The following is a 22,163-nucleotide window of genomic DNA, read 5'->3' on the forward strand; positions in this document are numbered from 1 at the left end:
GATCTTCTGCAAAGGGCAGGGACTTGGCTCCGGCCCCACACAGCGGAGCAGTCTCAGGAGGTGGACCTGGGGCGGGAGCCTCAGAACAAGGGCCGTCTGTCCTCCACACCCAGACCAGGAGACCAACAGCCCAGGGGACGCGAGGGGGTGGGTGGTGGGGGTGGCAGGGGCCTCACACAAACCTCACGACTCCCCTGGGGGGCTCATGAGATGGTTAAAAAAGAAAAGCAAAGCCCTAAGGGACAGAATTCTACACACAGAAAACCCTAGTTTAGTTTTTCTTTAAAAAGGTGAGAAAACGTGTGATTTGAATGCACGACATGGTTTGCTTTTGTCAGGTGGGTTTCCGTAAGAGGAAAGGGCGCGGGGTTGTGCAAACGCTGGGATGGGCGCCTACGGACTCATCCTGGGGGTGGGGGGGAGAGGGGCGGGGCGCTTGGACCAGCCTCGGGAGCAGGAGCCCCGCCCTCCCCCCCCATACCTCTCAGCTGGAGTTCCTCTGGCGAACGTTCTTGTCTTTGTCGTTCACGTGGTGCCCGCTGCTCTTCCTGGTGACAGGAGGACCAGACAGCTGCCCCTCACGCCTCCCAGCTCTGCCCAGTGACCCGCCCACCCCCAGCGAGGCAGGGACTTACAGTGGAGCAGAGCCGGCGTCCTCATCTGTGCAGGTGCACGGCCACATGCAAGAGAGGAGGACGGGCTGTCAGCGGCGGTCTGCACACCAGGCCATGCACGGGGTGGCCCCATCCCGCGGGGCGCCGCCCTCAGCCTCCCCGACTGCCATGTGGGGGGCCAGCCCGCCCCAAGACACGCACCCTCACGTGAGCTGTCTAGGGTCTCAGTGTGAGAGGCACCTAGGGGCCCTGTCTGGCCCCCAGCCCCGCCCATAGGCGGGCACCCCAGTGGCCCCATCACACAAGGCCAGGGGTTCACTTGGTGCCGCAGCCCTGGGCCCAAAGCAGTCTCCACAGGCGGAGACCAAGCCCATGGAGGAGCACTGACCGCAGAGGACGCCTGCTGGCAGCCCAGTGAGGAAAGCGGGGCAGGTGAGGCCGTAAGGGCTGGAAGGGGGCAGGTGCCCCAGGGAGGCCCCGGGACACGGTGGCCAAGGGGGCTAACCCCCGGCCCCAGGGGTCCCCCCACCAGGAGGGGAGCAGAGGGCATGTGGGGCCGGCTCACCATCTAGGACCTCGTCCGGCTTCCGCCGCTTCTCGTAGATGAAGATGATGGTGACCAGCACAAGCACCTCGGCCACGATGCCCAGGAAGGGCCAGAGGGCAGCGAAGCGGTTACGCACGCGCAGCGTGATGACCGCCTGGCCAGAGCCCTCCGAGCTGGTGCCGTTGCACACATACTTGCCGGGGTCTGAGCTCAGGTCCAGGTCTGGGATATGCAGCTCCGTCCTGGTCTCCGAGGAGACCACGAAGAACTTGTGCTGGGAGCTGTTAGTGATGGCCTGGTCCCCAGAGTCGGTCATCTTGGACCACTGCCAGTCTGCGACGGGCGGGAAGGAGTCCGACTTGCAGGCCAGCACCACGGTCTCCCCCTCGGTGGCATGCTCCGACTTCTTCACCGCCTTGACGCTGGGGGGCCCTGCCGGGAGGAGGGCGGGCTGGAGCCTGACCCTGGGGCAGCGGGGCCGGAGATGGAGCCGCCCTGCCCCCCTCCACCCCAGCCCCTCAGGCCCGGGGCCCCCAGGAGCCCACCCTTCACTTCCAGGTCGGTGCGGCCCGCATGTTCTGGAAGGAAGATGCAGGAGTACTGGCCCGAGGGGTCGTCCGAGTCCACGCTGCAGGAAGAGGCCGTGAGCGGGGTGTGAGCCGAGAAGCTTCTGTCCAAACCCTGCCGGGCGGGGGCGGGAGGGTGCCTCCCCGGGGAGGAGGGACCAGGAGGTGCAGGGGCGGCAGGCAGCTTACCCCACACCCACATCCAGGAGCCCTGGGCTTCCAGAGCCGCTCCTCCCCCGAGACAAGGCTCCGCAGTGGCCCCGGCGGTGCTCAGAACCCAGCGAGCCAGGGACCGGGGTCCCCAACGCGCCGGAAGGAGGGATGGGTCTTGGAGGTGGTCAAGTCTGGCAGCCACTGGACCCTCCCTGCATCCTGGGCCTCAGCTGTCTCCAAATCCCCGTCTGAGCCCGTTCCCAACTTCTGTCCAGAGCCAGCCCAGCGACTACAAATTCCGTACTCGCTGACCAGAGGCCCCTGGAGACCAGGCAGGCCCCGCCTTTTGCTGCTGGGGCAGCCTCACTCACTCGTACTCCGTCCTCAGGCCGGGCAGCGCGTCCTCCTTCAGCACCTTGCCCCCCTTCACCCAGCGGTGGCCCACGATCTCGGTGGCGCTGTGATTCAAGGCGCACGTGAGGCGGGTTCTGGAGCCATCATCATCTACGGAAGTCCAGATCGTGCTCCCTGGGCAGCCAGAGAAGAGAAGAGAACAGTGTCAGGGGAGAACCCAAGGAGCCTGCCACTTCTCCCAACCCCAGCTCCCCAGAGGGAGAGAAGCCAGGGCTGGCACCCCGAGCGCAGAACCGCATGGGGCTCCTGGAAGGCCCTCCCCTCGGGGTCTGCGGCAGGATTCTGCCAGGAATTGTCCTAACTGGCTGGGCCTTGGGCGTGGGAACAGCAGCAGCGCCCACCCCGGCCCCAGAACAAGGACCAGGGCAGCGACTGCTGGGTCCAGCCCCACAGCCCCGAAAGGCCTTTTGGGAAAGTTGAAGTCCATCACCGCCCAGGTCACCACCCCCGCTCTGGGTAGTCTTGCATGTTCCCCCTCTCTCCCACAACCAAGGGAAGGCCACCGGGGTGGGTGGGACAGGTGTGCTCAGGCCACGGGGGCCAGGGGGCTGCAGCGGCCCCGTCCTGGAGGTGCCTGCTTCTCAGAAGGCCGCATGTGCCACAAACCTCCATACAAATGACAGGCTGTCCTCCTGCCGGGGACGCTGGGGCGACTCCCAGCAGCCCTCCCTCTCAATTTACAACCAGGCAAGCCTCCCCATTCATTACGACCTTCTCTTGAGGAACCAAAATGTGAAGCCAGTTAGAACCAGACAGTGAGAAGCACGCTGACAGTTCTGGAGCTGGGAGACTGGGCTTGAGCTGGGGAGGGCTCCTCTCCAGGGACCAGGGGCAGGAGACCCGACCTCTGGGCGTTCAGGGAGGGGGCCGGGACGGCAGACCAGAATGAGGACCCCTTTGCTGGGGGTCAGGCCGCACCTCCAGGTGCCGATCTTCAGGGAATGTCCACACCAGAGCCCTATCCCAGGGCTGGGAGCAGGTGTCCTGGGGATACTCCTGTCAAACCACCCAGGATCCCGGGGCAGCTGTCCTTGGGGACAGCGGGGACTTTATAAAGTCGCGTCCAAGGCACAGTGGCGTCTACCAGGAAGCGCCTGTTTCTCCAGAACCATCACCCACACCCACGCACCCGAGGCGACCCTTGGAGAAGGCCACGCCCACAGGACTTGGGCCCAGAGGCCTCTGGCATAAGATCAGGTGAAAGCAGAATCCAGGACTGCACTGGAACGGTTCAGCCAGTAGGGACGCAGCCAGGCTGCGGGGCCCCAGCACCCACCGGGCAGGCCGCCACCCCGGACCCCCGCTCCCTCACTGGGGTCACACGGTGACTTCCGACGGCACAACCGTGTGAGCACAGACTGAGCACGTGAAGCCGAGCAGGACGATCGCAGGTCACGACCCCCGGCTGGACCGGGCGGCAGGAGCCCTCCGGCTGACGCCCAATGACCCAAACCGGGCTCCCCCGTCCTCACGGACTCCTCAGCCGCTAAGAAAAGTAAAGCTCACATCCCAGGACAGACTTTACAGCTGGGCAGCTTTCTGGAACGACTGCGGGCAGAGCGCACATCTCCTTGGGCGTCTGAGATCCCGCCTGGGCCTGTGTGTCAGGTCCTGGGTGGGCTGGCCACACGCAGGCCCCTGCGCCCCGGCTGCATTCGGGTCTGGAGGACGCCAGCCTCCTTCGGGTGCAAGAGGCAGGACCCAAGGCCAGCCCGTGCACAGAACACGTGCAGGGCCCGGCGGGGCCTCTTCCTGAGCCGCCAGTCCTCACCGCCCCGCCTCTGGCCACCTGCTGGCTCTTCCTTTAAAAGGGGACAGGACGTCTCAGAAGTCTGGGCCAGCAGGGACTGAAGCAAAGGAGGCCCCTCTGCAGCTCCAGGTGCTCCCCGCTCCTGGGGGCACAGCCGCGGCAGTGCCCGCACGTGTGCACGGACACGTAGGTGTAGAGGCATACGCGGCACACGTGTGCGTACCGGCCGTGTAGGAGAGCACACCTGGCTGGCCACAAGGCCCCGGGGACAGACGGACCTTCACGTCCGCCCACTGGCCACTCAGGCCTCAGGCCAGGCGGTTACAGGCAGACAGGGGCGTGAGGATGGACCTCTGCGTCACTTTCACCAAAGGCCTCCGGAAACCCGCATTTCTCCGTCAAGATTTCCCAAGACTGCAGAACCAGCAGCTCCGTACAGAGCTGGGAGGTGAGTCAGGGCAGAAAGTGAGGCCAGAGGCAGCGCTTTGCCCAGACAGGGCCTGCCTCTGCACCCTAGAGCCTCGGACAGGGGTGCTCAGGCAGGTCTTACCCAGGCCCCACCCTGCCTCCTGGAGGAGAGAGGAGTGCCCGCAGGACTCCTCCAGGTGGCAGCAGGGCAGGGTGCCTCAGCCCTCAGAGAGGGGCAGAGGTGGGCCCCAACTCCACCCATCCCAGGTGTCCGCAGAGGCCAACGGGCTGGCCAGCCTCGCCCAGGAGAGCCCTCCCTGCCTGAGGCCCCGCAGGCCGACACCCTTGTCCTGGCCAGAGGGACACACGCAGCAAGGGAGCCAGCCCGTCCGCCCCAGCGACCTGCCACATGCCGGTCACCCATCCTCAACAGGCCGGATCACTCCAAGTGGGGTGCCGCCGGGTTGTGGCCCCCAGGGGACAACAGAGACTGCTGCCACAGGGGACGTAACATCTGTGACACTGACAGGTCACTGGGACAGGGCCATTAGAAAGAAGGCCTCAAAATGCTCCTCAGGGGGCGGTGATGGAAAAAGGGTGAAAAGCCCACCCTCCAGAACCCCCAGCCACGCCCAGTGCCCAGGAGGCCCGGGGCAGCACCCCAAGAACTCACAGGGGCCCCGGCCGTGCACAGGCAGGCCCTCCCAGAGCCCTGGGAACCCCAGTGCCTGACCCTCCTTCCCGACCACGTGACTGCAACCCATGTTCTCAAGTAAAGTCACCTTCATCTAAAAACAGCCACCCCTCCTCTGTGTCCACTCGGCAGCCGGGCTGGGCAGGGCGCAGGGCCAGGCAGGCCTCGGGTACACATCCTGGGGGGAGCTCTCAGGACGAGGCGGTGGCCAGGAGACACCACCTCTGGGAGGCCAGCCCCGGACTGCTCACCCCTCTAATCCTGCGGGCCGGGGGCTCCGGCCCCTCACCCGAGGCTCAGAGAGGGAACCAGCTAGCAAGCCCATGCCTGCCCACCAGCCCCGCCAGGACCACAGGGCCCTGCGTAGCCTGGAGAGCAGGGCTCTCCCAGGAGGAAGATCATCCTGGGGCCTCAGGCGATGGCCCCCCCCCCCACCACCACCACCACGAAGACACCTGCTCCAGCAGAGTTGCCCGAGGCAGGTTTCTGGAGAGCTGACCTGGCCAGGAAAGGCGAACTCACTCACCCCAGGCAGAAAAAGGACACGTGACCCAGACTTTCAGGTCTTTCCCAGAGTCCCTGGGAAAGGTGCAAAGTGAAAAAGGGAGGACAGGCACAGATACAGCCCCAGGGGGATTCAGACTCAGCGTAAATAAACCAGGACCGCCCACTGCACACACCCACATGGTGTGAGTGTGTAAGAGCAACCCCACAGACAAGGGTGATGGATCGGAGCTGTGCCCCCAGCAGAACACCGGGGGCCATCCTTCCCCGCTGGCTGGCGAGGGCTGCGTCTAAAGGGCTCACGCTGCCAGGCACTCACCTCGCCTGCCAGGGGCCCTGTCCAGAGGGCGGTCAATAAATAGCCGTTTTGATTATGAGGCAAAAGAAAGAGGCGAACTGAGATCTAAAAGTAGGTCAGCAGTAAGCCGGTGAAGCTTCTCTAAGGGGCAGCCCCTCCCACGCCCTAGGGCAGCTGCCACCCCCCTCAGAGCCCACCTGCTCCTGCCCCCAAGGTCTGCACTTTGTTCTCTACACGCTGGTCACTATAAATCGTTAACCCAGAACCAAACGGGAAGTCGTGCTCCGTACAGGAAAAAAAATCTCTTTCAGGCAAAAGAGAGGCTGCTCTGCTTTCTCCCAGAAAAGCACGCCTTAACCCATTTTGCTGTGAGCATTCTCTGAACCACGTCTGCCCACCCAACAGGCTGCCCCTCCCGTGAGGAGCTCCGTTTGAGAGTCTGTAAAAATAGTCCCCCCACAGTTCCTGCTCTGAGCCGGGGGGGCTCACGGTGACCTTAGAACACCTCCCCTCCCGGCCGGGGCCTCTGTTTCCAGCCCTGTAAAAACAGGAGGGTGGACCAGCCTCCACCTTCTTCTGGGCCCCGAAATCAGACAAACACGAAGGAAGAAGAGTGTATGCCTCCCCACAAGGGTTTAAGTGTTCGGGCGACTCCAGGGACAAGTGCAGAGCCAGAGCGAGACACGGGACCTAAATCCCGGGAAGAAGGACAATCCCTCCGGCCGGAAAGCCGACCCGGCTCAGGGGCCGTCACGTGCCTGGGTGCCTGCGCCCCCGTGAGGACAAGAGCCCACCTCCCGGATGACAGCCAGGGCCTGGGCGCCCGGGGGCTCCCCTGCGGCCCCCGCCCAAGCATTCCGAGCAGGAAAGTCCCTCCTAAGCTGCCTCGCACAGGTCGGCTTCAGCTCGGAGTCTCCCTCCCCACCATCCCCCGGGCTGGGCCTCCCTCCACCGGCCGGGCTCTCCTCCCTCTCGCCCGGGCTGGGGTCTCCCCTGGAGCAGAGGGCGGGCCGCCCCCAGCCAGGCCAGACCACCAGCAGGCTTCGCGCCCCCACCCCAAGGTCCTTACCTGCCCCGAAGCCGCCCTGAGCGCTCAGCAGCACGAGCCCCAGCACGAGCCGCCCAGCCGCCATGTCCCACCGTCCCGCCGTCCCGCCGTCCCGCCGTCCCCGCGCAACCGCCGCCCGCGGCACTATAAGAACCGGACAGCCGCCGGGCGCGCGCACGCAGGCGGCGTCGCTGGTGGGGGGGGCGCACGGTGAGTCGGCCACCACCTGCGCACGCGCGCGGACGCATGTACGCACGCGCGGACCCGGCTGACTCGCGCTACGGAAGCTGAATGGGCGGCGCCACGTGAGAACCCGGGTGGGCCGCGCGCTGCGGCCAGGGGCGAGGCTACGTTGCTAGGAAACGGGGCGGGGCCTGCGAGACCCGGCGGGGGCCAGCTGTCCTTCCTAGTTTGAGTTAAGACCTTAACTTTACGCTCAGAGTGTAAATTTCTCAACTTATGTGTAGTTTGCCATAGTGCAAAAAATTTAAAAAGAATCGAGGGAGAAAAAAAAAGAATCGAGGGAGGCGATGGGGATCCCCGTGAACAGGTGGGATGTGTCCCCTGGGGTGAGGCTGCCAGATTTAGCAAATAAAAATAGCTGGACAGCAGTTAAGTTTGAGTTTCAGGCAGAGAATGAGTAATTTCTTAGTGTAAGTGTCCCGTGCAGTGTTTGAACACAGTTTTGCAAGGAAAGTATCACCATTTACCTGATTCAAATGTAACTGGCCGTCCTGTATTTGGCTGGAACACCTACGCTGAGGTCCCCGTGTTTTACAACAAATACTTCTAAAAATGACAAAATACTTTCAAGCAAAACCAGGGTATGCAGTCTTTGTGACCTTGGATTAGGCAATGGTATCTTACATATGTCACCAAAAGCAACAAAAATTCAGATAAATTGGAATTCATCAAAATTAAAAACTTTTGTGCTTCAGAGAAGAAAGTGATAAGACAACCCAAGGAATGGGAGAAAATACTGGTAAATCATGTATCTGATAAGGGACTTGTCTCTAGAATGTATAAAGACCACTTACAACTCAACTTTTTTTATAACTCAAGTTAAAAAAAAATTATTTATTTGGCTCCAGCATGGGGATCTTCGTTGCTGCGCATGAGGTCTTCGTTGCGGCGTGCAGGATCTTTTTTTTTTTTATTGCGGCTTGCTGGATCTTCATTGTCGCATGTGTGCTCTTAGTTGTGGCATGAGGGATCTAGTTCCCTGACCAGGGATGGAACCCGGCCCCCCTGCATTGGGAGCGTAGAGTCTTAACCACTGGAATACCAGGGAAGTCCCTTAACTCAACTCTTAAAAAGGACAAATAACCCAATTAAAAAATGGACAAAGGATCTGAAAACACATTTCTCCAAAGAAGACATGCAAATAACATTAGCACATGAGAAGGTGCTCAGGGGAAGACAGGCAGAAACCACAGTGAGACACCATTTCACACCCACCACGATGGCCCTCATCAGAAGGGCAGAAAATAACAAGATGAGGAAGTGGAACCCTGGGCAGGGCTGGTGAGGAGGTGAAACGGTGCAGCCGCTCCTCAAAAGGTTAAACGGAGTGACCACCTGACCCAGCAATGCCAGTCCTAGGTGTGTGCCGCAGAGAACTGAAAACTCACGTCCATACAGAAACTTCCACTGCAATGTTCACAGCAGCACAACAGCCAAAAAGTGGAACAGCCCAAATGCCCATCGATGGGTGAATGAATAAGGAAAATGTGGTCCCTCCACGCACGGGAACGTCACTCAGCCAGGAAAAGGGGTGAAGCCCTGACCTTGCTACCACGTGGCTGGACCCTGAGAACACGATGCTCAGTGAGAGAAGCCAGACACAGAAGGACGCACGGTGTGTGATTCCACTGGTGGGAAACGTCCAGAACTGGTAGATGCGCAGGGACAGACAGTGGGCTCGTGGTTGTCGGGACTGGGGAGGGGGAGGGGGGGACGGCTCATGGCGATGGGGTTGCTTTCTAGGGTGATGAAATGTTCTAAAACTGATCGTCATGCTGAGTGCTGAACTCTGTGAATGTACCAGAACTGTTAACGCTTTCATGGGTGAATTGTGTGGGATGTGAATCATCTCAATTAAAAGACGGGGTGATGTCGATCAGGAGGCACCGCTTTAGATGAGGGGCCAGGTGGCCTCTTGGAGGTGACACGTGTATGAGGAGGGGCAGCAGCCCCTGGAGGGCTGAACTGTGAGTCCAGGAGCAGCTTGTCAGGGGCAGGGGGAGGCAGCTGGAGGAGGAGCCTGGGCAGAGCCGGCAGAGCCCTCTCTGCGAGGCCGGGGATCCTGGAGGAAAAGGCTAGAAGGGTGTGGCAGAGGGGCCAGGACAGAGGCCTCTCCTCCTGCAGGCTCAGCAAGGCTGCAGGGAGCGGGCTCGAGAGGGACGCGCGGGAGGAGGGGGGCAAGCGGGCAGCTGGCCTCAAAGCACCTCTGGGCTTGGGCGGATCTCCGTGCCCCCGTTGGCCCAGAGCTGGGCTGAGGGCGGGACTCGTGGGAAATCGTGGGGCTGCCAGAACACAGTGGTGCCTCCCTGCCGCCTCCCTCCTCAGCTGGGTCCTGGCCCCAGGCGGGTCAGGAGGGTCCCACGTCCCCTTCTGCTTCCAAGAAGAGGCCTTTCAGGACGAGCCCAGGCAAGGGTGGCCAGATTCAGCAAGTAAAAACACATGACACCCAGTTACATTTGAATTTCAGATTTGCAAAAGGCACTCATTATTTAGTATAATATATCCCACACACTATCTGCTATATACTTACACTAAAAACGATCTGTTGTCTGTCTGAAATTCAGATGTCACTGGTTGTCCTGCAGCCCTCTGTTCCACGGGGCAACCCTGACCCCGCCTGTCGAAAGCAGCCTTAACTCTCCGCCCCCCCCCCAACTCTCTGTCCTTGCGTGCACCCCGTGCTGCTTGCCGGCTGTGCGTGCGGGCAGGGACACGCACAGCCGGCAAGGCCTGGGCTTGCGGGCGCCCCTAATTGGCCGTGGGAGAGCCAGGATCCTCCCTGGGTCTCCCCCTCTGAGGCCTGCGGGCGCCCTGGGAGCGGTCCAGAGATCCACAAACAGAAGAGCAAGGAAAGCGCTTCCCGGCTCTGCTGTTGGCACAGACAGGCCACCGCTGGCTCTAGCCAGGCAGGACGAAGGAAGAGCCGAACTCCCCGCTGGGGCCTCAGCGCCCTCACCTCCCCCGCGCTTGGCTCCAGCCTTGCTGGCACCGTCCCTGCCCCGAGCCTTTGCCTGGCTGTGCCCGTCACCAGGCACGCCTTCCCGGGTCTCCGACAGGCCCTTCCCACCTGGCCCTGGCTGCCCCCGAGCCGTCCTTTCTCCGGGCCTCATACTCAGGACACCGGCCACTGTCCCATCTCTGGCTGTGTGCTTTGCTTTCTACTTCTTCCTATGAAACGTTTTGAACGCAAAGATAAGGGGAGAGAAAACATGAGGGTTTTATTCTCTGTCACACCCATCTGTGCATTGCTAAAATGTTCCAACTTAAGGTTTCTGTTTTTTAAAAATTTTATTTATTTATTTATTTGTGGCTGTGTTGGGTCTTTGTTGCTGCCTGCTGGCTTTCTCTAGTTGTGGCGAGCAAGGGCTACTCTTCCTTGTGGTGCGCGGGCTTCTCACTGTGGTGGCTTCTCTTTGTTGCAGAGCACGGCCTTCAGTAGTTGTGGCTCGCGGGCTCCAGAGCGCAGGCTCAGTGGTTGTGGCTCACTGGCTTACTTGCTCCGTGGCATGTGGGATCTTCCCGGACCAGGGTGCTGGCTCAAACCTGTGTGCCCTGCATTGGCAGGCGGATTCTTAACCACTGTGCCACCAGGGAAGTCCCCAGCTTAAGGTTTTCAGTGCATTTTTCTGAAAGGGTGGAGTTTGAAATCCAGCCCTTCCCCAGGTGGTGACTGGTGGTGAGGGTGTGGATTTTATGCTGAGGAGACCTGGGAGGGATCCGAGCGAGGGAGGATCTTAGTCTTCTATCTTCCGTGTGTTGTAGACAGGTCCGGGGCTGTGGGGAAAGGGTCCTGGGCAGGGAAGGCGTGGAACTGGGGGGACAGGATGGTGCCGTGGTTGCTTCCAGACCTGAGAATGGGGCCTTCCTTATTTGGAAAAAACGTCTTTGCAGATGTAAGTAAATTAAGGGTCTTGACGTGAGCTCATCCTGGATGAGGATGGCCCTGAATCCAATGACCTTATAAGAGACAGACACAGGGACTTCCCCGGTGGTACAGTGGTAGAGACTCCGCCTTCCAAAGCAGGGGGTGTGGGTTTGATCCCTGGTCGGGGCACTAAGATCCCACATGCCTCCAGGCCAAAAAACCAAAACATAAAACAGAAGCAATATTGTCACAAATTCAATAAAGACTTTAAAAATGGTCCACGTCAAAAAAAAACTTTAAAAAATAAAAATAAAATTAAAAATCGGAGACAGAGGATGGGGTGATGAGACCACAGGCCCAGGACACCAAGGACTGTGGGCCACACCAGGAGCTGGGAGGGGCGGGAAGGACCCCCCCCCCCCCCCCCACGGAGTGAGCACAGCCCTGCCGACACCCCGTCTCAGACTTGTGGCCTTCAGAACAGTGAGAACATAATTTCTGCTATGTAAGTAGCCTAGCTTGTGGTGCTCTGCTACAGCGGCCCCAGGAGATGGTACAGAGGGTCGGGTGGTTGGTTCCTTTAGCGCTGGGGTTGACTGACGTGGCCGGTGGTGGTAGGGTGGTCAGGGCAGACGCCAAGCTGGGAGCCAGGGAGGCTCCCTGCAGGCGGCGAGGGGGGGCCCCGGGACTCACCCGCCCATCCAGCTCCTGCTTCAAGGGCAGACGTGCCCGGAAGGGATTTACAGAAGCAGCTGCCCTCTGACCTCCTTTGGCTTCTCCTTCTTAACTACTGCTCTCCCTGGAAAAGTGACAGGCGGTTCCCCCAGATGAACGTGGCCAGGGGCTGGTGATCTTTCCTAGCGAACAAGTCCGATAGGTAAAAACGGGACAAAACAAAACAAAACAAAGCATCTGAAAGTGAGAGATGATCCAGCCTCTCCTCAGCCTCCCCCGCTGAGATGGCAGAGAATTCAAGAGATTCTTTCCCCGCACAGTGTCCTGAACTCCTGGGGCGCTGCTGTCAACGGAAACCCTCCCTGGGCCTCGTGGGGGTTGAGCTTTAAGGTGTCTTGGCGTTTCAAGGTCTCCTCACCCTGTTGCTGATGTCTTTTTCCTGGTGGAACAAGGGGAGGGTTCTTTGTGTCTCAACAGTTTATTTTGAGAAGTCCTCCAACCTACAGAGGCACCCTGGGGACAGCAGCCCCCTGCACCTGGATTCTCGGCCAGGGGCCTTGGCCATGTTTGTGCCCCAACCCCTTCTTCTGTCTCTGTCTCTGTCTCTCTCTGTCTCTGTCCCTCTCTCTCTGTCTCTCCATCTCTGTCTCTGCGTTTCCCTCTCACATTTTCCAGAACCACTTGCATGTGAGGACACCACCGCCTTCAAGCTAAGACGCGACACGAAGGCTGGGATCCGAAGACCTGTCTGAGGTCTCCCTGTAAGTTAATGTTGGATCTTCCTTGCGGTCCAGTCTCCCTGAACGCCCCAACCTCAGCCCTTATGGAAAGTTTTTTCCAGGCCCTGGGGACACTGAATTGAGCTGTCCTGTTGCTCTCCTGGCCCTTATTCCAGGACACAACACAGTTGCTCTGAGCGGCCAGGTGTAGGGTTGGTTTTGGGAAACGCATTCCCTGCAGGGTCCCTCTCCCACCATCCCCCAACCCCCAGCCGGCCGGCTGAAACCGGCAGAGACCAGAGCCCCCGCCCAGCCCTGACACTCGGTCGTGCCCTTTGACCCCCTGTGGCGGTGCCCTGGTGCCCCGAGTTCCCCCAGCATGTCCTGCTGTCAGTGCCTCACTCTGTCCCTTTAAGGCTCTCAGGGTCCTGCTCACCTGGGCGTGGGGTGGGGCTCAGCTGGGCGGGGGAGGTGACAGCTGTGGACGCAGATAAGCTTCCCCCTCCAGGGCCTCAGGCCTCCAAACACCGCCAGGCCTCCACTGATCTCCGTCCAGCTGGAGCCATCCCAGGTCCCCGCCGCCGTCCCAATCAGGGACTTACTGGGGGATGGCACAGATCCCTGAAAACTGCAGCGTCCGGTGGCCCTGCTGGAGGTGTGATGCCGAAATCCTTCCGCAGCTGAACTGCGGGAAGGCGGAGGCCAGAGGGCAGCTGTGCGCCCCCAGCAGCCAAGGGCTCCGGGACCGCCCATGTGTCCCTCGACATGTGGTCTCTCCACACGTGGGAACGTCACTCAGCCTGAAAAGGAGAGAAGCGCTGACACTCGCCACCACGTGGACGGACCTTGAGAACACGATGCTCAGTGAGAGAAGCCAGACACAGAAGGACACACAGGGTGTGACTCCGTTGATGGGAAACGTCCAGAACAGGCAGGGAATGTGTGCAAAGTGCCAACCTGCCAGCTCTGGAGGCGGGGCATACCGCCGCTCTCTGCAGGGTCTTCAGCTTTTCTGCAGGCTGGAAGATGCACACAGGAACGGCTGGGGTGCGTCCGGTGGGGTCACGTGCTCAGCCCTCTCCCTTTGCTGGGATTGCGGTGAGTGTGGCGCTCGCTTCGTGAGGCCCCAGACCTTCAGAGACAAGCTTAGGTCCCTCCATCGGGGCTCCCCAACCCCGCCTGCTGCCATGGGGGGCTCACCGTCTGTGGGGCATCCTGGGCACCGTGGGGTGTGGAGCGGCTTCCCCGGCCCCATGTTCTCAACGCTGGAGCCCCCAAGTCCTAGGGACCACAGACATCCCCAGTTGTGGCCCCCGTGTCCCTGGGACAGAATTGCCCCAGGTGAGACCCCCGGGTCTAGAGGAGCGTGGAAATGTGAGCGGGGTGCTCGATGGAACACTCCACGGGAATGGTGTGGGTGGCCAGGCGGGAGGACTGTCACACTTGAGGGAAGGACCCGGGCACAGAGCGATATCCTCGGGGACGCACAGGCAGGCAGGACCCATCTCGGGGATGGGAACCCAGAGGCGGAAACCTTGCTGGGGAGGAGGCTTGTGGAGCTCCTGCTCTGTCTGTCGACCTAGGCGCTGGTTACACAGGGGTGTTTGCCTGGGGTGTTTGTCAAGCACCCAGCAGTCCTCCAATGCCCAGAGGATGCCATCCTGAAGATTTAACTCAGTTCTGACCCTCTCTGCCCAGAGTTGGTCAGACCCCCAGGTTACAGGCCAGCCCCACATGTCTGCCCCCACCCCACACATCCATCCCAAGTCCACCATGTCCCCTGAGCTTCTGACTGACCAGCTATTGGGGTTCCTGCCACCCATCTCCTCGGGTTTGATTAACTTGCTAGAACAAACAAATGGGACCCGATTAAACGTAAGAGCTTTTGCACAGCAAAGGAAACCATCAAAAAAACGAAAAGACAGCCCACAGAGTGGGAGAAAATATGTGCAAACGAAGCGACCCACAAGGGATTAATCTCCAAAATATACAATCAGCTCATGTGGCAATGGGCAGAAGATCTAAATAGACATGTCTCCAAAGAAGACATACAGATGGCCAAGAAGCACATGAAAAGATGCTCAACGTTGCTAATTATTAGGGAAATGCAAATCAAAACTACAATGAGGTATCACCTCACACCGGTCAGAATGGCCATCATCAAAAAGTCTATAAATAGTAAATGCTGGAGAGGGTGTGGAGAGAAAGGAACCCTCTTGCACTGCTGGTGGGAATGTAAATTGGTGCAGCCACTATGGAGAACAGTATGGAGGTTCCTTAAAAAACTAAAAATAGGGCTTCCCCTGTGGCACAGTGGTTGAGTTCACCTGCCGATGCAGGGGACGTGGGTTCGTGCCCCGGTCCGGGAGGATCCCACATGCCGCGAAGCGGCTGGGCCCGTGAGCCGTGGCCGCTGAGCCTGCGCGTCCGGAGCCTGTGCTCCGCAACGGGAGAGGCCACAACAGTGAGAGGCCCGCGTACTGCAAAAAAAAAAAAAAAAAAAAAAACTCTTCTAAAAAAATAAAGTCTATTAAAAAAAAAAAGATAAAGAAGCTTTAGCAGTTTGGAAAAGAAAAAAGAGAGAGAGAGAGAAGGTGGGTGGTCTCCGTCCTCCTCCTCCTTTTCATCCTTCCTTCTCTCTGGCTCTGGAATAAAGATGGCAAGGGTTTCCTAAAGCATCTTAACACTTTGCAGGAGGCCTGGAACTCAGTCTGTGCTCAGAAGACAAGAAATTCTGCTGCCATCACCAAAGGGGAAAAGCCCTTGCCTTCTGACGGGCAAACTCCACTTCTGGGCCCATAGCCCAGACAAGCGGTTACGGGTGGCAGGTGGGGGCCGGGAGCTGCTCCCTGGCCTGGGCTGAGGCAGTGCCAGGCTGGCTGCCTGAGCAGTGGCCTTTCCTGCTTAGAAAACCCTCAGATGAGGACGGAAGGCACCAGAGGCAGTCACTTCCTGGGAAAAAGGTTATCGATGGATGACGTGGGGCACCTTTTTCCCTTGGCGGGTTTTGTCCTTTTAACTTCTCGCCCACGTGCTGTAGTCACTATGCAAAAGCTCCATTCAAGACAAGCCTGTGAGGGGCTGAGCGATCTTCTGGGGTCAGGGATGTGAACGTTGCAGGGCTTGTGTTGTTCACATCTGTCCTTGCTGTCGGAGCAGCAAATCCTTGAGTGAGATCTGTGCGTTCCGCCGCGTTAGGAGGGAGAGACAGGGCACTAAATAAGCCCTGCAATCCCGGCCGTGTCCCCACAGGGCAGTGTCTGTCTGCTGTGAGATGCAACAAAGCCAGATGGACGGACGGACGGACAGTGGACCAAGAAGCAGGTACATCACCTGCTCTTGGCAGAACCTGCACGGTGGGCACCTAGGTGTTCAGTGTGCGGTTATTTCAACGTGGCTGTGTGTTTGAGGTTTTCAGAGTAAAAGCGAAAGACTCTGCTGGAAAACAGCAGTTCCACAAACCGTGCAACAGAAAGTCACCACGTGGCCCAGCAAGCCCTCCCTCATCGGCGCAGGCCCGGGAGAACTGAAAACACACGTCCACACACGCGCCTGTGCGCCCATGGCCACAGCAGCCAGGGTGGAAACAGCCCAGGTGTCCACGGACAGGTGAGCAGATACACACACATGTCCCTCCACACCCAGGAACGTCACTCGGTAGCCCCGACACTCGCTACAACGTGGACAGACCTTGAGAACACGGTGCCCTGTGAGAGAAGCCAGACGTGGACACACAGGGTGTGATTCCATTGACGGGAAGCATCCAGAACAGACAGATCCACAGACACAGAGGGTGGATTCCTGGTTGTCAGGGGCTGGGGGAGGGGCTGGCGTTGCTTTGGGGGTGATGGAATGTTCTGGAACTGGACAGAGGGGCTGGTGGCACAACCCTGGTAATGTACCGAAAACCACTGCATTACACACTTTTCAAAAGGGTGAATTGTATGGCGTGTGAATTATATCTCAATAAAGGCGGTACCAAAATAAAAAAGAGAGGGGGAAGAAGATCCCTGGCTGCTTTCTCCGTGTCTCCCTCTGGCTCCCCAGTGCCCAGCCCACCCCCTGCCAGAGGGAATCTGGCTTCGGAACCCAGTGGCCAGCGCTGCCCCCTGCCAGGCGCCCTTGGGGCCCTCGCCAGCTGCTGGGCCGCCTGGGAAGCCTCAAACCTGCAACCTCTGTTTTGTAAATGGGGAACTCTCATTCCCCCTGCCCCCCCACCCCCGCATGAGGCAGAATCCAGGCCGGCTCATGCCATTTCCTTATTAGAGTTTATTGGTCCCCTGACACATGCAGGCCCCCGGCCGCCCCTCCCTGCAATCCTGCTGGCACACAGAAGGGGAGTCGGGCCACCTCTGGAGGGTCGGGTTAGGGAAGTGGGCCGCTAGTGGCCGATGACCTTCTTGATCCAGGATGTATAGGGGGCCACGGCGGTGGCCACGGGGGGTTTGAAGATGTTGGTGCAGACCTTAAAGCTGAAGGACAGGATTCCAGCCACTTGGCCTCTGCTGCATGTCACGGGTCCTCCCGAGTCCCCCTGCCGAGGCAACAGAGCACTGGTCACCTTGCTGCCCACTGCGGGAGGTGGGGGGCGGGAGGCTGATTCCAGGGCAGAGACCCCTGCCCCCCTCTCCCTGCACCCTCCGTCCCCCGACCTCCTTCATTCCCTCCTCCCTTCCTTTCCTTTTAACTCTCTTTGCTCCTTCTTCCCACCCCAGGGCCTTTGCACGTGCTCTATCTATGCCCTGATCTTCCTGGGTGCTGGAGTTCAAACCCCAGCTCTGCTGCTGGCTATGTGACCATGGGCAACCTCTCTGTGCCTCAGTTTCTGCACTTGAGAAATGGGCTCACGCTCGTGCCAACCTTCAGGACCCCCAGGGAATGGAGGGAGCAGGGCCTGGGGAGAGTTGGGGCTTGCCTGGGTGCCCAGCTGCTGGCCGATGAGGCGCCCCCCACCCCAGCGCCCTCACCTTGCAGGGGGCCTGGTTCTTGGAGTAGGCTGCCAGGCAGATCATGCGGGGGCTGATGTCACCGTTCCAAAACCGACTGTTGTTGCACATCCTGGCGTCCAGCACACGCATATCCAGCTCCTGCAGCGCCCTGGTCAGCTGCCCACCCTGGTGGGTCACACCCCAGCCGGCCACGCTGCACCGCGCTCCTGCGGCCACTGCCTGACGTCCTCGCGGCAAGGCCAGGGGCTTGATGGTCTTGCTGGGTTTCACCTTCCCATCCAGCTACAGGGAACAGAAAGGGGCAGGTGAGTGCAGGAGGGGACCTTGGGGGAGGGGAACACTGGGGGAGGGGCGATGAGGGAGGGGATCCTGGGGGAGGGACAGTGGGGAGGGGACCCTGGGGGAGGGGAACACCACACTGAGGGAGGGGACCTGGAACCACCATTTCTCCCACTGGCAGCACCTTAAGCAGCGCGAGGTCATTCTCCAGATGGGGGGCTGGCTTGTATTCGGGGTGCAGGACCACCTGCCTGATATGGCAGGTAAGGCCAGGGTCTCCGAGCACGTGGAGCCCCAGCACCAGCCTCAGCAGCTGTGTCCTGGGGGCACAAGATCAGGGTGTGGGCGGCAGCCCTGCAGCCTCAGGGGCACTCGGTGTCCCGCACCCCCTCACCCAGCCTCTCTCTGGGGTCCTTCCCCTGCTACTGCTCAGTCCGTTCTTCTCCCCACCTCCTCCAGTAAGCCTTCCCTGCTCCCACCCCTCCCCAGACTCGGCCCGGCCAGGGGCTCGTGCTGTGTGCGTCTTAAAAATGTTGACCCTCCCTGCCCCCACCACCAGCCTGGGGCTCCAGACAGCGCTTCTGTTATGCCTCAACATCAGTGATTTGTTCAGAGGCTGGCAGTGACCTAGCTGGGCCCATCGGGACCTATCCTCGTAAACTTGCCCAAACTAGAGAGGAAGAAGCTCTTTTTACGGGACTTAAGGGGGCCCATCCTTGCCACCATGGGAGAGGGCCTGCCTGATAATGTGGCCAAGGGGCAAGACAGCAGAGTTGAGACACAGGCAAGCTTCTGAGCGCCTCATGGGAGCACCTGGATCAAGCCATGCCTGAAGGCTGCCTCCTCTTAGCGTTTTCAGTTACATGAACCAACAGGTCCCTTTTGGTTATTTCACCCAGTTTGATCTGTGGTCTTTGTTACTGGCCAGACCAGAGGTAGGGCAGCTCTGGGATGGGTTGATTTGGTGGCTTCACAATGGCATCAGGGACCCAGGTTCCTCTCTGTGTTGGCCCTGCCACCCTCATAGACCAGCTCTGTCCACATGGCCACAGGTGGGAGATATACTCCTGGGTGTCACAAGGGGCCTGACTCTGTCCACTTGGAAGGTGCTTTGTTGTAGCAGATAAACCATCCCCAGGAATCCTCACGGCCTAATGTCACATACACACACCTAAGGTCAGTGTCACATACGCACGCCTCAGCAATCGCTGCAGAGGGCAAGGGGACCCCCCCCGACAATGCTACAATTGGCTTAAATCTCTCAGGTGAGAGTGGGGATGACAGGATAGATTTGGGGACAGCTGGGGGGATGGGGGTGGGGCAGGGCAGGGTCACTCACGGATGGGTCAGGCAGTGGGCAGCTGTCAACACCCACTGCCGGTGCACGAGGACCCCCCCACACAGGTGGGAGCCGGATTTCTGCAGCGAAACCATGTATGGGTGTGAGTTGGGGGCAGCCTCTCGGCCCCCAATGATGTGGGTCTCAAACGTGTTGCCTCCTGGGGATGGGGAGAGAAAAAGCCAGGTTAGGGCTGGGTGCCCCACCCCTGCCATGACCCTGCAACTCCAGCTCTGCAGCCCTGGATGGAATGTTCTGGAATTAGACGATGGGGTTGGTTGCACAGCTCTGAATGCGCTGAAATTCTCTGAATTGTATCCTTTAAATGGGCGAATTGTACAGTATGTGAATGACATCTCAATAAAGCTGCTATAAAAATTGTTCTAAAACCAATCATGAGTTAAAAGGATAAAAAGGTGCTCTGATGTGAATCAACTCAAAATCTTCCTGGGATTCCCCATCATGCTTTAAACATCTAAACTCCTCATGACCCACGAGACACACATCAGCTGACCCTGCTTCCTTCACACTCGCCCTCACCCACTCCAGCACTTGGGTCTCCCTGCTGTTCCTCCAGGGCACTGCCCTTGTTCCCATCTCAGGGCCTTTGCATGTACTGTTCTGGAAGCCTGGAGTGCATTTCCCCCAGACGTTCCGAAGTCTGGCTGTCTCACTGGTCTCGGCTCAAAAGTCTTCTCCTCAGAGACCTCTTCCTCTTACTCAGCTCTGTTCTCTTCCAAGCACTCACCCCACCCTGGTGTTGTATCCCACACACTTGCTCATTGCCTGTCTATTCCCACTAGCCTATGAGTGATGCAAGGACAGGCTCTGTGCCAGTCTTGTTTACAACAGGTCTAATACAATATATGGTCAGCAAATAAGGAAGGAAGCATGAGTGGATGGATAGATGGATGATGGATGGATGATGGGTGATGGATGATGGATGGATAGAACGAAGGAAGGAAAGAAGGGAGGGAGAAAGGATAGGGGTGGATGGTTGGGTTCCTACCCTGCTGGGTCACCAACTGATCACAGAACTATTGTCATCCAGCCAGGCCAGAAGAGTGGGATGCCCACCACGGCTGGCTGTCCTTCCATTTCACGCCTCCAGGTGCCGGTTCTAGCCGCGCATTCATGATTTGGGAAGTCAGGCAGCCGGGGCTCGAATTCCAGCTCCGTCACTCCCTGCTGGGCAACCCAAGCTAGGCTGCCTCACTCTCTGGGCTGTGGTCTCCTGCCCCCGCAAGCTGGAGTTGTGTATAAACATACTAGCACACCCTGCCTCCTGCGTGCTGCTGGGGGGCAAACAGCCTGCATCTGCCCCACATCCTGTGAATCCAGCTCGAGGGTGAGGTGTGAGGAGTACGCTCTACCCTCAGAGTCCCAAAGTCTCCCCTCAAGACAACTACAAGGGGAAATGCTTGATTTCACTTTGGAGAAGCCCGGCCAACCTCAGCTTCTCCAAGCGGTCAAACGGATCCACCAGGACAGGGCGAACACAGCACCCCCTCCGTGGGTCCTGTGGAAACTGCACCACCGGAGCCCAGTCTGGGGACGCAGCTGACAGGCCCACCGTGGCCAGAGGACCCCGGGGGGACATAGAGACGCTTCCAGAGTGCAGGGACTGAGGACAGCAGGACGACGCAGTGACCCACAGAGGACCCCGTGGTGACAGTTGGAATAAGGTGTCTGTAGGTGAGCGGATAGGAAGGATGCTGAGAATCTACCAGTCACATAAGGGGCTGTCTTTGTTCTCAGAAAACTCACTGGAGCGCTTAGGGGTGAGGGGCAGCACGTCTGCAGCCCACTCTCAAAGGGCTCAGAAAAAGAATGATAAACATACCTATTTATATTTTACACACACACCCAGGGTCGGGATGCGAGTGGAAGAGGGGATGATAAAGCAACTAAAGCCAAATGTTTACGACTGAGGAATTTAGGGAAGAGAAGATGGAAGTTACCTGCACGATCCCCTCGACTTGTCTGTAAAAGCAGAATTAAGTCAAAAGGAAAAGAATGTAAAATATCTGTCCTGATGGGGCCTCTCCTCTGCCCCAAGGCTTCGCCTCGCCCTCAGGCTTCACTTAGAAGTCCTAACAGCTACTGTAGATAAAACTCACAGACCCTCAATCCACCTGCTAAACTTTCCGAGCCTCCACTGCACTGAGCTGTGAGATGATCTCCTCAGGAAGGGATCATGTGCCCTTAGCAGCCCTCTTCACACTTTTTTTTTTTTCTTTTTTTTTTTTTTTGCGGTACATGGGCCTCTCACTGTGTGGCCTCTCCCGTCACAGAGCACAGGCTCCGGACGCGCAGGCTCAGCGGCCATGGCTCACGGGCCCAGCTGCTCCGCGGCATGTGGGATCTTCCCGGACCGGGGCACGAACCCGTGTCCCCTGCATCGGCAGGCGGACTCTCAACCACGGCGCCACCAGGGAGGCCCCACACTTTTTTTTTTTTTAAATGCTTTTTTTGGGTCTCGCTTTTTAAAAAAATTGAACTATAGTTGATTTACAATGTTGTGTTAGTTTCAGGTGTACAGCAAAGTCATTCAGTTGTAGATATATATTCTTTTTCAGTTTCTTTTCCGATTTTAGGTTATTATAAGATATTGGATACAGTTCCCTGTGCTAAACAGTGGGACCTTGTTGTTCATCTCTTTTATATATAGTACTGTCTATCTGTTAATCCCAAACTCCTGATTTATGCCCCCCCCATTTTTTTTTGCCCCCCATTTTCTTTTCGCCCCCACGCCTTAAGGCTTGTGGGATCTTAGTTCCCCCACCAGGCATTGAACCCAGGCCCCGGCAGTGACAGCACCAAGTCCGAGCCATTGGACTGCCAGGGAAGTCCCACATCCCTCCCATTTAAAAAAATTTATATTATCTTCTCACTAGGTCATCCACGTGCCCCGCACAAAACTGTTGGGGGAAAGTGAAACTCCTTCCCTCCCTCCGTGCCTCCCAGCTCTGGAGCCTCCTTCCAGAAATATTCCAGCAAAAGGGGATGGATTCTCACGTAACTGTCAGAAAAGAAACCCCCAGGACGGCAGGCATCCTCGGCCTTTTGCCCTTTCCTTAACCCACCATCTATTTTCA

The 22,163-nt window shown here is 58.7% G+C and overlaps 2 protein-coding genes across 2 annotated transcripts; both read right to left on the reverse strand.

Annotated features, from left to right (window-relative positions):
• Nucleotides 1–479: 479 nt before the first annotated feature.
• Nucleotides 480–7,180, reverse strand: BSG (basigin (Ok blood group)). The gene is made up of 6 exons (XM_065873921.1): nt 7,018–7,180; nt 2,252–2,408; nt 1,707–1,789; nt 1,180–1,593; nt 636–660; nt 480–548 (listed from the first exon to the last, which is right to left on the reverse strand). The coding sequence occupies exons 1-6, from the start codon at nt 7,079–7,081 to the stop codon at nt 485–487; spliced, it is 807 nt and encodes a 268-aa protein (XP_065729993.1). The 5' UTR covers nt 7,082–7,180; the 3' UTR covers nt 480–484.
• Nucleotides 7,181–16,879: 9,699 nt separating this feature from the next.
• Nucleotides 16,880–19,217, reverse strand: GZMM (granzyme M). The gene is made up of 4 exons (XM_065873885.1): nt 19,066–19,217; nt 17,911–18,046; nt 17,466–17,729; nt 16,880–17,032 (listed from the first exon to the last, which is right to left on the reverse strand). The coding sequence occupies exons 1-4, from the start codon at nt 19,158–19,160 to the stop codon at nt 16,880–16,882; spliced, it is 648 nt and encodes a 215-aa protein (XP_065729957.1). The 5' UTR covers nt 19,161–19,217.
• Between the last annotated feature and the right edge of the window lie 2,946 nt (nt 19,218–22,163).

The sequence above is a fragment of the Phocoena phocoena genome, chromosome 3 (assembly GCF_963924675.1).
Source record: "Phocoena phocoena chromosome 3, mPhoPho1.1, whole genome shotgun sequence".
Lineage (NCBI taxonomy): Eukaryota > Metazoa > Chordata > Mammalia > Artiodactyla > Phocoenidae > Phocoena > Phocoena phocoena.

Bases quoted from the DNA above. Each gene is read 5' to 3' on its own strand.
- BSG (XM_065873921.1), bottom strand. From the start codon at position 7,081: ATGGCGGCTGGGCGGCTCGTGCTGGGGCTCGTGCTGCTGAGCGCTCAG. The intron at 2,409-7,017 runs GTAAGGACCTTG...CTGGCTGCCCAG, and splicing joins TCAGGGCGGCTTCGGGGCAG to GGAGCACGATCTGGACTTCC. The intron at 1,594-1,706 runs GTGGGCTCCTGG...TCCTCCCGGCAG, and splicing joins CACCGACCTGGAAGTGAAGG to GGCCCCCCAGCGTCAAGGCG.
- GZMM (XM_065873885.1), bottom strand. From the start codon at position 19,160: ATGGTTTCGCTGCAGAAATCCGGCTCCCACCTGTGTGGGGGGGTCCTC. The intron at 18,047-19,065 runs GTGAGTGACCCT...TTGTGCCCCCAG, and splicing joins GCCCACTGCCTGACCCATCC to GACACAGCTGCTGAGGCTGG. The intron at 17,730-17,910 runs GTGCTGCCAGTG...TGTTCCCTGTAG, and splicing joins ATGACCTCGCGCTGCTTAAG to CTGGATGGGAAGGTGAAACC.